The sequence below is a fragment of the Stylophora pistillata genome, chromosome 1 (genome assembly GCF_964205215.1).
Source record: "Stylophora pistillata chromosome 1, jaStyPist1.2, whole genome shotgun sequence".
Classification (NCBI taxonomy): Eukaryota; Metazoa; Cnidaria; class Anthozoa; order Scleractinia; family Pocilloporidae; genus Stylophora; species Stylophora pistillata.
In genome coordinates, this window is record NC_142519.1 from 56,375,410 (window position 1) to 56,389,112 (window position 13,703).

A 13,703-nucleotide genomic window follows, 5' to 3' on the forward strand; every position below is an offset into this window, starting at 1 on the left:
GAGATAGGACGGAAGTAACGTGCATATGGCGGATAGACGTATTGTGGCATTCATTCACCGCTACCTGAGCTTCTTGCAATTGCAAGCATCATGGCATGTTTTCAAATGCAGTTTGTGATATTAAATGTGTAAGGCGATTATATGTATGCAAGAGACGACGCAACACAATCAGACTTATTTCCTTACCGGTGTCGGGTTAGGGTTAGGACATCAAACGATTAAATCCTAGAGGTCGACAAACAAGACCTAGCCAATCTTGAGTTCGACCAGGACACGTAAGTTCGTGAAGGAACAACTTTTTCAACAAAATTGTCATCCCAGAAGACTGGATGGAGAATTCTACAAGGACTTGAGGCTCTGTCTACAAATTAGCAGAAGATGCCATTGAATAGGCCTGCTCCCATTAAGGATGCTGCCGTTTTTGTCGAATTAATTGTTGTGTTTTCGTGTGGAAGGGCAATAGCGATTCAAAAATACAACGTGTCAATTGAAAACATGAACAAAGGAAACGTGTGGAAGGGGCCAACCATCTTTTCTGACGGCACTATTATGCAGTGTCGATTTCCCATCTGGATCAGTTTGGGTATGTTGCAAGTCACACAATTAGATAAGGTATGTTACTTAAAGCATTGCGCAATTCATCGAAAGAAGCCGCATTTCCATAAAAGGTTCTAAAAAAAGCTGAACATATATGAGAAAGTGTGTTCGTTTCATTGTTAGATACATTAAAGATTTTAAAAGGGAATGAAGCTCTGTATACCTGAAATATGAACGCAGGGAAAGACGTTGCAACAGCCTGATCTAAGATCAGCGCAAACCAAACATTTTCCGGCTTTTGCAAAGTTTTGTTGCAAGTTGAACATTTCATAACAAAACATGCGAAACACTCGGTAAATAACACGTGCTATCATTTGTCAACAGGTTATCCTCGTCTTGCAAAATATACTTACTACCTAATGATTATGCTAGTGTTTGGAATGCACTGGCCGGTTTTCAGCCAATAATAGAGCTCAAAGCTTGAACACGTGATGTGTAAACGTAATGATATTACCTAAATGCGTCATCAAACATGTCTTGATCGTCACATCAACACAATAGGGTCATTAGAAGAAAACGATATTTGTATGGGAAGCACCAGCTCCGAGCCATTAAGAGACATATCGATGCTGTTGCAGTAACACTCCGTGAAGGCACTGCAGGAACGATCATAAAAACACTAAGGAAGAAGTTTCTGGAAGACTATTGTAACCGTAAGTATTAAAATATCATTGCGATTCTTTTCAGCATCTTGCAGCTCTCTTGTCGCATTAACTCCCCGTCTTGTTAAACTGTTTTGGTGACGAAATTATCTCCAGTTTGATACGAGGTCCAATGCGAAAAACACTACTAATACTTTCAAAGCGTTTCGGCTTAGAAGCACTCTTCCGAACTGCCATTTTCCCAATTTATATCAGTTGTATTAGGTAATTTATGCACGGCGACAGAGCTCGAGATCTGCCTCTGACGGACGGTGGAGAAAGAGATGGGACAGAGAAAGATGGGAACCCCTACCAGCGGCTTGGAGAAAATCAATGCTGTGGTGATGGGCAAAGATGGTGTTGGTAAATCCGGTAAGAATGTTCTTGTGAACAAGTTGTTACTGTTCAGCACACTATCTTAAGGCAAAACGGTAGGCCTCGAGTTCACCTCTGCACTCTATTAGAAATTCAGTTCTAAAAAAAATTCTTCTTTTAAGGCGGGTTCACGCAATTTTGCACAACTGCCAGACAAGGCAGTACGTTCGACAAACTCTGTAAAGGACTCTACTTTCTACAGAAGTGAATCGATGCATTTGGAGTCAGCGGCTGGCTTCCGAGATCGAGGTTGGAAAGGGATAAAACCTTGTTAAGTTGAACTAGGAGATATCTATCCTTTTCTGGTAAAAAGTCTCTGAGTACACATGCAGAAATGACCATAAATAGCATGAATTGATTGTCGAGAATCAAGGTAACGTGGAGGCTGCTAAGAAGGGCTTTAATACGCTCGAAAAATAAACAATAATTGATTCCGTTGTTTTTGTAAGCATGCGAATCTAAACAATTTCAGCAAATACATCGTTTTGCAAACAGGCGCCTGGCGCTGTACGATTGCACAATTTGATTCGTCGCGCACGCTGTCAGCAGATTTTGTCGCACAACATCAGTGTTGTGCGACAAAATCTTTTGATATCTTTCCCCGTTCTCTTGCAGCTATGACGGTTCGCCTGCTCACCAAACGTTTCATCGGCGAATACGACAGCTCTCTTGGTAAGTTTCAGTGTTAAAATGCAACCTGCGTCTGTGAAGTTAATTGGGTTAATTGCATCTGTCAAATTACATTAGCTGGGCTCAGGGCTTTCCGGACTAAGCTGACTTAGCGCGCCTCTTGCTACAGCGGCCCACAAATATCTTATTGGTTTAGTATTTAAACGGATTTATCAGCCAAAAAGGTTTCTTTTGTTTTTTAATCGTGTTGTTGAATTGTTCTGGCTTCTAAAATTAAACAGAAGAACTTGAGGAATGCTGATACTTGTCAACACAAGACATCAAGCATTACTAAAATTTAGCCTTAGGAGACTACAGTTTTTCAAAGCTGGTTTTCCCTCTGAGCAGTTTGAAAAGACACAAAGTAACAAAACTCGATTCGTTTTATCTTTAAGGTTACCAATTTTGCTATCATTCTCACAAGAATGCGAAAAAAGAGAGAAAACATTTTGAAAGTACATCTGTAGAATTCATGCGCAATGTAAGATTTTTCAGAATATATTCCCGTGAAGTTATAATCAGGACGAAGAGTTAGTTATTTGAGTGAAGCAGGACAAGAGAAGCTTTACAAGTTAAGAATGAAACCGACAACATTGTAAAGGTAACTAGGGGTCGTTTTCCGTAAAATATATTTTTTCTAAGCCACTGCAAGGACCTAAAAAGTTAAGAGCAAAGATATCGCTCTCAAATGACTTGTGACACTGCAAACAGACTTCAGTTTCATTCTCTTCGATTGGATTGATAATGAGTGCATGCCATTTACTCTCAGTGAAGAGTTTGGTTTTCAAAGAATGAGCCCAAACTTGGAACAGATGATTCCTACATGGGAAGATAGCGTTGACCGATGTAAATAGCGTTTCGCTGGTTTTTGCCAGCTACAATCGAAAAAATTCTCACGAAAAAATGGGTGAGCACATGATAAAAATATGACCACTGGCAGCCATTCGTTAGATTAGTTTGGTATGTAGGCTTTTCGCTTTTAAAGAAAATATGGTCGCATGTTAGCTCATTAAAAGTTAACTTTCAAATCTTCATTGAGGAGCAGGGATGAAAAAAAAAAAAAAAAAAAAAACAACATAAAACCAAATAAAAAATATATACCAGGGATCCAGCGCTGTGGATTGAAAACACAACGAAGCGACAAACAGTGAAAAGATTTTGAGAACATCCGGTGCCTCAGCGAGAGAAAAGCCCACTCAGGTTAGGAGGCGGGCTATTCCGTGATAATTGCCTCTTTCCTGTATAGGGTTGGAGTTACGTAATTCAATTACGAAGCAAAGTATAAATAGTATAATGACAAATAAAAACGTTAATCTGGATAAAATATGCATAAAACGCAAAAGCTTAAAATCCTGCCGTTTCAACTTTTAAAGTTTTCATGCACATTTTTAACCGCAATCACGTTTTTATCTATCATTATGACTCCAACTGGGCTTGGGATTACACTTACACGAGATTGGCCCGTGATTATAAATATGCACTGAAGCTTGAAGAGTTGATTCACTTCAGCTTTGACGATAGGAATGAAGGGGGGGGGGGGCAAATAATCTTATGATACCCCCCTCGTTGACAGTTAATTGGCAGTCAATTTTTTCATAGTCCCCTTCATTCTCTGTTGGCGACGACTGAACCCCCCTCCGTTCCCCCAAAATCCTTCCCCCCCGGCAATCAACACTAACTGGTCAGGAGCGCACAATAAGTTCTCGGACTATCGCATTATATTCAAAGATGTGTCCACATACGGTTTAATTTCGGCTCGTGAGGCATTCATTTGAACAGTCTTCAGAATCGACTTCTTCCAGCCCTTTTTTTTTTTTTAACACCATTGCATAGCAATCGGCTTTCCAGTAACTCAATACAACTGCTCCAACTTTACTATGAAGGATTTTACAAGATGGTATTTTTACAGCTTTTTATTTGATCTTCTCTAGCAATACAAATGTAAATTGTATTATAATTAATCGTCATAGCTGTACTGATTATTTTGTATCTAATTGTCTTAAAGAGAGATAAACCATTCCAGTCATCTAGCGCTTTTTGAACAAGCTAACGTGACGATCACCGCCTTCTTCATTGCAAAATTTATCTTCCCCTTCGCAAAATTGCTTCACCACTGTTGAAACGGCTCGTCTCCCATAGCTTCGCCTGTCTTGACAAAATGCCAATGAGATTTGACGGGCTAGCTTCCCACCAAAATTGGAAAATAAGATTTTTCTCTGGTTTTTTTATACTTAGAATCAATCTACAGACATTACTTTAAGCTGGAAGAGAAATTCATTGCACTGGATATCATGGATACAGCCGGCAAGGTGAAATATTGATCTAACTTGTGTATGACAAAAAAGGGGAAGGGAAAAAATGGAGTTTACTGTACTCTTAGTTGCTTAATTATAATATCCTTTTATCTGGTTTGTTAGCCACAAAAACAAAAGAGCTCTCAAAACAGGCGTAAAAACGAGTACTTTACATTTTTCAGTGATCATTTTCCCAGGGTTCTGTCAAAAACGGGGTCTCGCGTGGGAGTCGCATTTAACACACGCTTCGTGCTCACCTCTGGTGAGCTGTTCTATTCTACCAGTAAAAAGCAAAACAGCACCATAAAAAGTTACTTACATTTATAATAATAATCGATAAAGTAATGTTAAATATTAATAATATTTGCATTTACAGAATACTGAAGAAAAACTGAGTCAGTGCTCACCCTTCGGAAACATGTTCTTGTTGCTGTTCTCCATCACCGACAGATCTTCTTTAAAAGAGGTCGAACGACTCGGTCAATATTTGAAGACAACGATGACGAGCGGCCAGTACAGCATTATTGTAGTCGGGACAAAACGAGACTTGTCGGAATACCGAAAGATTCCCGAAGTTGAGGGAAGGACACTCGCCAATGAGCTCGGAGGAACCTATCACGAGATCTCCAGTGCTGAAGGATACGAAGAAACACTGAACCTGTTCCAAGATGCGATCAGAGTGCATCTGCAGTCGCGTTACACCGACCGAGACCGGCAAAAAAGGGGACTGGGGCTAAGGAAACTTAGGGAGGGCCTCCTTGTGCGAACCAAGTCACTTTACAGGAAACGAGGCCTGACCTTTTAGATAGACCTACTGGGTGATGACCACGTGCACAGGCGCCTTTGACATGAATGCGTTTGATACATAACAGCTAAATTGTAAAGTTTGTAGTTGTATATAAAGTATGTCGTTAGGTGATAGTATCATGACAAAAATGCGCGTTTTAAAGGCAAACGTTAAGGTGCAGTTACTACCTTTTCCAGAAAATTAATTTATTCAGTGCGCATGACTTGAATATAACATACATTTCACTGATATCAAGATACCATACATTTACAAGAAATGTAATCAATGGATATATCATGAGAATTTTCTTCTCTTACATTTAAAAGTTTGAAATAAAAGCTAGCGCTAAGAAGTCACGACGTTTCGACCTCTCTGAGATCATTTTCAAGTGAGTAAGTTTTCCAAATCAGCATAAATTATGTTGAAGCAAGTTGAAGACGATAAGATGTGGCGAACGCTAAAATATGTGAAAAAGTGTAAACAATATACAATGGAAGAGAATAAAAGAATCAAGGAATAAAAGAATAAAATAATCGTAGCACGAATTGTTCTAAAAAAATAGTTTGGCGCGAACTGAATCGCACTGTTTGTTTAGCGTTGGTTTCAGTTCTTTGATAAAAAACATTTCAAAAACAAGACAGTCAAATTTGTTCTGACACTTCTTTAAGATTCGAAAACTCTGTGTGATGTCTTCTGGCTCCATGTCGAGCTGCTCTCTGAGGTGGCGTCCGATTGCCGATCCTTCGTGTTCTTCAATTCGTTGGTGTAAGTGTCGACACGTGTGGCCGACATAGCCTGCACGTGTAGCCGACATAGCCTGCACGTGTAGCCGACATAGCCTGCACGTGTAGCCGACATAGCCTGCACGTGTAGCCGGCAGAGCCTGCACGTGTAGCCGACATAGCCTGCACGTGTGGCCGACATAGCCTGCACGTGTAGCCGACATAGCCTGCACGTGTAGCCGACATAGCCTGCACGTGTAGCCGACATAGCCTGCACGTGTAGCCGACATAGCCTGCACGTGTAGCCGGCAGAGCCTGCATCGCACAGGCCACACTGAAATGAATACACCACGCATTGTTGACTCACAAGAGGCGGTTTGTCTTCCCTGACCGTAATTTCATTCTTGATCTTTTTACTTGACTGTATAAACTGGGCTAATATCTACGTTGATCTTCTGATTGAGGTCAGCCAACTGTTTTCGTACTACATTTGCAGATTTCTGGTCCTTGTAGGGCAACACGATTCTGACTGGGGCTTCTCTTTTATCAGCCATTCGGGTATGTGAATCCTCAGACACTTTTGATTCAACGAATCTGCGAATGGTTGACTGCACAAGGTCGTCAGGATAGCGCAGTCGGGAGAAGATCTTTTTAAGGCGTTGACATTCCTCATGGAAAAACTTCCACGTAGACGAGAGATGAAACGCACGGTTTAGCATGGTGATCAGCAGTGACCGTTTGTATCTGGCGTCAACGTGACTGTGATAGTGTAGCAAAAGCCCTTTTTCCGTCGGTTTTCTGTAGACCATGGTGTCTAGGCGGCAACCATTCCTGATAACATCCATTCTGAGAAAGGGAAGCCTACCATTTACTTGGAGTTCCATTGTGAAATCAATAGAGGGATGAAACTTGTTCCATGTCTCCAGAAATTCTGAGGCTGCTTCCGGATCAGGCAAATTCGCGCCAAACTATTAGTTAAGAACAATTCGTGCTACGATTATTTTATTATTTTATTCCTTGATTCTTTTATTCTCTTCCATTGTATATTGTTTACACTTTTTCACATATTTTAGCGTTCGCCACATTTTATCGTCTTCAACTTGCTTCAACATATTTATGCTGATTTGGAAAACTTACTCACTTGAAAATGACCTCAGAGAGGTCGAAACGTCGTGACTTCTTAGCGCTAGCCTTTATTTCAAAGTCGATCTCTGAGAAACTACTTATTAACATTTAAAAGCATCGTATTAAACAGCTACAGTCAGTGATAAGTTTCTTCCAGCATCTATAATAAGCTAATCCCCCAATTGAAAGTAACAAATAATCTGCAAATTTTTTTTCTCGGTATTCGATTCTATTCAAAACTCCTTAATCATGCTATCGACTTGCTGTTGTTAGATTCCTCTTGAATTTTTTTCTTCCCCCTTAATCTGCGTTTCTGTGTCACGTGACAATTTTTCACGACCTTGATTTCTGCTTCTTCAAATTTCATACAAGGAATACTTTTAAAAACTTGCCGTCGATACAACTGAATTTCGATGGTTTTCTCCATCTTGGGATAAATCTTCTTGACTGGAAGATTTAACCTTAGAAGCCTCGTGGATGGGATCAACATCGCTGAATGACCTGAGTCTCGTCCCTTGCAATCCCTCGCGCTGGGACTTAGCCACTTCGTGGCCTAACGATCTCTTTCGGAATGACTTCGCCGTTTCTACAATTCCTTCTCTGACTCTTGTTAACGCCGAAGATTTGCCTTTGTCGAGGCAACGTTTCACTGAATCAAATAGCAGCTCTTGTGTCTCCAAATAACCCTCTGCATTGGAAACCTGATAAAATCCGCAGCTTAATTCTTCAGCTAGCAGCCTTCCTTCTTGTTCCTCGACCTCTCGAGCGAACTCGAGGTCAGCCTTGGTTCCCACTATCATTATAGTTGGGCCAGCGGGACCCAGAGGTTTGCCTTGTATGATGTAACGAGCCAGAAGTGATGCTTCTTCAAACGACGTCCGATCCGTTGTCGAGAAAACCACAAAAAAGAGCTCTGCGAAAGACATACACAGTTGCATCTTCTCCGTGGAATTCTGGAAAAAAAAGCAAATTCAAGTAGGTGGATATCCTTGAAGATAAACAACCCACTGGTAAAGTTTTTAAATTCTCAGTGCAGGTTCTGTTTGAGAGGAACGACCTCAAGATAGTTAAAACATCCTCTAGAGTCAGTAAGCCAGCTTTTGAATGTTGTCCTAGCCGGTTTTTATTTTTTTTCCAGCCAAGCTTGCACAAAATGCGAAGAAGCGGTGAATAGCGCGAAGAACCGTAGAAAAAGAAATGGCTCATCAGTTCTCGTTTGCCCTAGCCTTGCGCGGCATTGATTTTCAGTCTTCTGGGCGCCACGAAAGACAAAAGACCCCATGCTTTATTGAACTGTGATTATTTATCACTGAGGAAGGGAGGGTGAAGGTTTTTCAGATCACGTGGTTTTGAGGGGGGACGGGGAGGGGGTTCAGTCGTCGCCGACAAAGTAAAAAGGGGGAAGAACTACAGAAAATTGACTGCCAATTGACCGCTAATGGGGGGTGGGGGGGGAAAGGGAACTCTAAGAATATTACGGAGCCTTGAGGAGGGATCAGGTAAATTTTATCGTGATACAGGCAAACCCCTGAACCCCCCCCCCCCGACGACTAATAAAGATTGGTCCTTAGTGTACCTTTCCTGCTGTATCCATGATGTCCAATGGCACAAACTGGCCATCAACCAACAAGTGATGCCGGTAAGTTGCCTCTGCGTGTCAAAAGAAACATTTCATGATTACCCTCGTTTATTTACTCTTACTTGATCAAATGAATATAGTTCCCCGGTGGACGAGAATTGATCAGCGGTGGGGTACTTAACCGTTTACACCCTGTGATCAGCATGCGCATTCTCCATACTTTTATCTATACATTTCCTAAAGATCTAGCTAGAAGGATTGTTGAACAATCAAGAGCTTCTTTTGTTGGTAATAATTTCCTTTATTCTCAGGACACCACTATTTGTTTCAGTAGAGATGCTGTTAAGATAAATTAAATCCTAGTCACCTTTACGGGTCACAGGGCTTGAGACAATTCACTCTAATTTTTTTAAGTTTGCCAATTAAAGAATTTCGCAGAAATTTTTCACGTGCTGGTGCTCCCAAGTCACGTTTTTTTTAAAAATAAAGAAAACCTCGTTAACTCGGCGTAAACCAATCCAGATGACGATTGATTACCACTGCAGCACGAGATGTCTGGTCTCCCAGACGGATAAAGCTCTCCAATCCAGACTTGCTTATCATCACGAGCATTAAATCACGGAAAAAAATAACGCAAAGTATTAAGCCCATGAAACGTGAACCGCAACTACCAGTTGCGACGTCTTAGACCAGGAATGTGGAGTAAAAAACACCAAAACTAATGAAAGACCAGGGAAACCACCCACAGTTTGTACCCTGATGGGAAATTTATTCAACGCAATTACAATTTTCCTTAAAAACTGAGTCGACAACAAGCAGGAACCTTGCACGAACGCATTTTCCCAGGAAAGGTTGAGCACGTGCAAGAAAAAAGATCGTTCCGACGTCACTGCATAACCCGTTTTTTTTTTTTTTTCAGTTATCTAATGAATGTGAATTTATTTGAATACTTCCAGTAAGCTCAGTATATAACTGGTGTAGCAAAGAGCACAAATTTTAAGTCTAGTAGGGCGATGCTACGTTGGTCTTCATTATCAGTCAAGACCTACCTCAGTGGCGTCATTGTTTTTGTTAAAAGAAAATGGAAAAACACTGATTAAAAGTTGCGATCTCAAATTTAGCAGCAATTTTTTCTCGCTGCTCGGCTATTTCATACTAAGTGAATTCGCGTGTTTCAAGTAGGTTAAAATTATAGCTAAAAGTACATTGATATAGACAACGGACTACCCCTGTTTCTCATCTCATTCCATCAGTGTAGAGTAATAATAATAATAATAATAATAATAATAATAATAATAATAATAATAATTTAATATTTATATTGCGCAAATTAACAGGTAGATGTGATCAAATGTGCATCAACACTTTTCGGGGGACTTTGGCCGGACTGCATCAGCAGTTTACAAACAATCAAAGGAAACTTATTTGAAGATGCCCCCTCCCCGCAATTACCCAGTAAACAGGCCAGACCACATCACAGTAATCTCGTGAGTGGGTTCTTTAACGTCCCCTGCTTAACCAAATTAACTAATTACTAGATCCAGGAGACGGGACCTACGGTTTATTCGTCCTTATCCGAGAAGACTAGAATGTCTATCCATTTCTTGATATTATAGAAAGGTAGCGCATTCTCCTCAGTTGTTTTAAGACCTTGAGTGTTGGTCCGGCCGGGGCTCGAACCATCGACCTCGACCTTCCGCACAACAGTTCAGCGCTCTACCCAGTCCAGCGCTCTAACCAATTGAGCAAATGATTTTCGCAGAAATTTTGTCCGTGGTTGAGCTTCCGGTAATTAGCGGTGAGGTTTTTTTTTGTTTTTTTTGTTTAAACAAGGGTAACCCCGTTAACTCCTTGAAAGCCAGTCAAGTTGACGATTGGTTACTGTTGCAAAAGATGTCGGGTCTCTCAGACTAATAAAACCATCCAACCCAGACTTGCTTGTCAACAGGTGTACCCAATAACTGAGGAGACGACGCAAAGAAACAGGAGCTATACCCTTTGCTACCTTCTTTGTGAGCACAGAAGATATACACGACAAAACTAAAAAGCTAAAAAGCGATATCTCTCTAAGATACATAGGTTGGACGTCGAAACTGCCATTCGCCATACATTTCTTTCTAGCGGGCTACAATGTTTGCCCCGTGGCGATCCCAGAGATCTTTGCGCAAACGCAAAGATCCGATCACTTTCAAGGAAAACATTCACTGGACTTGAAATTTTTCCAGATATTGGCAAGATCAGAAAAGTGGAGAAACCTCATATCAATCACTTTGCGAACTTACCCAATGTTCTGTCGTACTCGCCAATGAAACGTTTGGTCAGGAACCGGACTGTGAGAGCTGAAGGGCAAATTCACACGATCATTAATGAGATTACGTGGGTTCTTGCTTCAGCAGATCATCATGATGTAATTAAAATGAAGTTATAGTAGAGAAACCAGACATTGATTACTTTTCTGTCGATAAAAATGTGACCAGCTAAATTTTTTGGCTTAGGGCATCGTGATCGCTAGGGGAAAAAAGTAATACGTATATACCCAAAACCAACGAGTCTTTATAGACGGAAACCTAGTCAAATTCTTATAAATACGATTCAGTTGGTTCTAATTTTTCGAGCAAGGTTGCGACTGGCTCTCGAGTTTTTCACACAGTTCTTTTTTCTAACATGATCTACATTTTATACCGCCTATTCTCCGCTAAATTATTCGATGGACATTCACAAGAAAAATATTTTTTCGATTAACACGATCGACCAATCGAGATATTCAGTGTCAAGAGTCCATTACATGGTTCTCGCTATTATCAAGTGAAGTTCGACCTCATGTATTGCATCGAAAACCACTGCAAATAAATTTTTTCCATTCATTTAATCTTTTTAGAGAAAGACAAAGCTAAGCAAGTTTAATAGCTAATATTTACGAAACATTCCAGATTACGTAAGCGACAGCTTTTGAGGTGTTTGTTAAAACGATGTGGATAAACCTAAATTTCACAATCTCCGCAGTACAATTTGGTACCTTATGTTGCCTTATGTTATTTTTGAAAGAAAAATGAAAGAGGGAGAGAGAGAAAACAACCATGACTAAAAAAAAGCAAGACAAAGTAAATGATTGACGTTATTCAAGGCATTATATATTTACAAGATTGTTATTTCGAATTCAAGTCATCTATTTAAATAGTGCTAAAATTCCTCTGCCATTGCTTAGGCATTTTTTAAAAAACGGGCAGACATACCAAAACGTATTATGACACCTCATAAGCTTGGGGATAAAGGAAAACAAAAGCGGATTTTTCTCCGGATTTCTATGTTCAGTCATAATAGAACGCGTACATGTTTAATTTGAATGCTTTGCGGCATTGACAGTTTCCTGGTCCAAGGTGTGACGACTAGAATCTTCCAATGTTTCGATCAATTTGAGACTCTTTTAGTGTAGGAGCAAGTAAAACTATCAATTGAATTGTAGGTTACTATTGAGAGCTATTTACGATTTATTTTTATAATACTTTTATGAATACTTTTATGAACCCACCTGATTTTCCAACGCCATCTTTTCCCACCACAACAGCTCGAATGGTTTTCAAAGTATGATGGTGTACATGGACCCCATTGCGTCTTTTCTTCATGGTCGTAGACGGAAAAAATTTCGACTTCAAAGGCTAGAATACAAATTTTCCCTGTGCCATTTAGCCACGACAACAAAACAGACAACCTCTTGAATTCAAAGAGAGAGGGAGTCTTGAGTGTGTCTCGAGACCGCACGGCACTACTGCGCTTGATGACCTAGGGCGACTAGCTCCCTTGGGGCTTTGCTATTATTGTCCAAAATAAAGGAACCTTGTGATGTTTCTATAGAGACGTTGGCATAGCATTTCTAAATCGCTTCTTTAAACCAGGAGGGATTCAAAATACTTCGAGAATAGTCGAAATACCAACTGCCACAAACTTTGTTCATTTCGTTAGCAAAATAACTGTGAATTATTCATGCAATGAATGCCCGAGTCACGTTTTTGTCTGTTGGTGTTACGAGTTTCAGCTGTCAAAACAAATTAATTTCATCTGTCACTAATTACCACTTTCGGATCAAACCAGTAATTGATGCTTTCTCCTTTAGAAAATGTGTACAGCTTCTAAATAAAAGCCGTCAATTTAGAGAGAGTGAGTCTCGAAAAGAGAGTCAGACTCTATTGCGGAAATCCTTTTTATTGCGACAAGAAACATTTTAAAGCGTAACATCAGGGTAACTGGTAATTTTTTTTTTTTTGAGAGAAAATGATTCATTTCACCTGGTTTTCGCCGCTTATTTTCACGGCTTCGCTGCGGTCAACTCCCACGCAAATACATCTTATGACGCGACATAAAAAAAGTAAGGCCACAGTGCGACCCTTGCCTTACGCGGAGAGAAATTACAGAAATTTACCCTTTCGAATTCGCTTGATAAAATTGAACTTTTCAAAGTCTCTCTCCAATTTTTAAGGAAACGATTGTCCCCCTAATACTCACATGTTTATTCAATTTTTTTGTTATTTTGTGACCGATGAAGAAGACGGAAAAAAAAAATCCTACATGAACTTTGCACTTTGTGACGCATAATGAGAAGACCTTGCGATGAGGACTGAGGGGGTTTTGTGTTACATTCTTGACAGATGTTACGTGACAACTTAGCGCGGGAATTAAGCGTGACGAACAAGTCTCTTGCGACAAATTCCGGATCACGACTTTAATCGACAAAAAGGATTTGCATGCGGTGAGTTTAAGATATGTTTCTACATGTTCATTCGAGGATTTTTTAAATGTAATTGAATGTCTTCCGGCTGGAAGTTAAAAAGAGCCAAAAACAACAACCAGCTCGGAAAACTGAACGGTTCTTGACCGTTCTTGCGAGAAGTCGGGTGGCGCAAACCTGCGAGGCAACAT

At 40.3% G+C, this 13,703-nt stretch overlaps 2 protein-coding genes and 1 pseudogene across 3 annotated transcripts; 1 reads left to right on the forward strand and 2 right to left on the reverse strand.

Annotated features, from left to right (window-relative positions):
* The first annotated feature begins 277 nt into the window (after positions 1-277).
* LOC111331150 (ras-related and estrogen-regulated growth inhibitor) lies at positions 278-5,901 on the forward strand. Of its 2 annotated transcripts, XM_022936207.2 has the most exons (6): positions 280-612; positions 1,099-1,250; positions 1,455-1,610; positions 2,229-2,285; positions 4,518-4,591; positions 4,953-5,901. In XM_022936207.2, the coding sequence occupies exons 3-6, from the start codon at positions 1,523-1,525 to the stop codon at positions 5,379-5,381; spliced, it is 648 nt and encodes a 215-aa protein (XP_022791942.1). In that variant the 5' UTR covers positions 280-612; positions 1,099-1,250; positions 1,455-1,522; the 3' UTR covers positions 5,382-5,901. The 2 variants fall into 2 exon arrangements, with proteins under 2 accessions (XP_088580765.1, XP_022791942.1); XM_088724639.1 differs by lacking the exon at positions 2,229-2,285 and having other exon boundaries at positions 278-612.
* On the reverse strand, positions 5,549-7,247 carry LOC111331137 (uncharacterized; annotated as a pseudogene).
* A 273-nt stretch (positions 7,248-7,520) lies between these two features.
* LOC111331134 (ras-related and estrogen-regulated growth inhibitor) lies at positions 7,521-12,753 on the reverse strand. Its single transcript, XM_022936187.2, has 4 exons — positions 12,319-12,753; positions 11,072-11,128; positions 8,787-8,860; positions 7,521-8,163 (listed from the first exon to the last, which is right to left on the reverse strand). Exons 1-4 carry the CDS (start codon positions 12,410-12,412, stop codon positions 7,591-7,593), a joined length of 798 nt encoding a protein of 265 aa, XP_022791922.2. The 5' UTR covers positions 12,413-12,753; the 3' UTR covers positions 7,521-7,590.
* Positions 12,754-13,703: the final 950 nt, after the last annotated feature.

Coding starts and splice junctions, on each gene's coding strand:
- LOC111331150 (XM_022936207.2), top strand. CDS start 1,523: ATGGGACAGAGAAAGATGGGAACCCCTACCAGCGGCTTGGAGAAAATC. Junction 1,611..2,228: donor AGATGGTGTTGGTAAATCCG/GTAAGAATGTTC, acceptor GTTCTCTTGCAG/CTATGACGGTTCGCCTGCTC. Junction 4,592..4,952: donor TCATGGATACAGCCGGCAAG/GTGAAATATTGA, acceptor TTGCATTTACAG/AATACTGAAGAAAAACTGAG.
- LOC111331134 (XM_022936187.2), bottom strand. CDS start 12,412: ATGAAGAAAAGACGCAATGGGGTCCATGTACACCATCATACTTTGAAA. Junction 8,861..11,071: donor CGAGTACGACAGAACATTGG/GTAAGTTCGCAA, acceptor TTTGACACGCAG/AGGCAACTTACCGGCATCAC. Junction 8,164..8,786: donor TCATGGATACAGCAGGAAAG/GTACACTAAGGA, acceptor TTTTTTTTCCAG/AATTCCACGGAGAAGATGCA.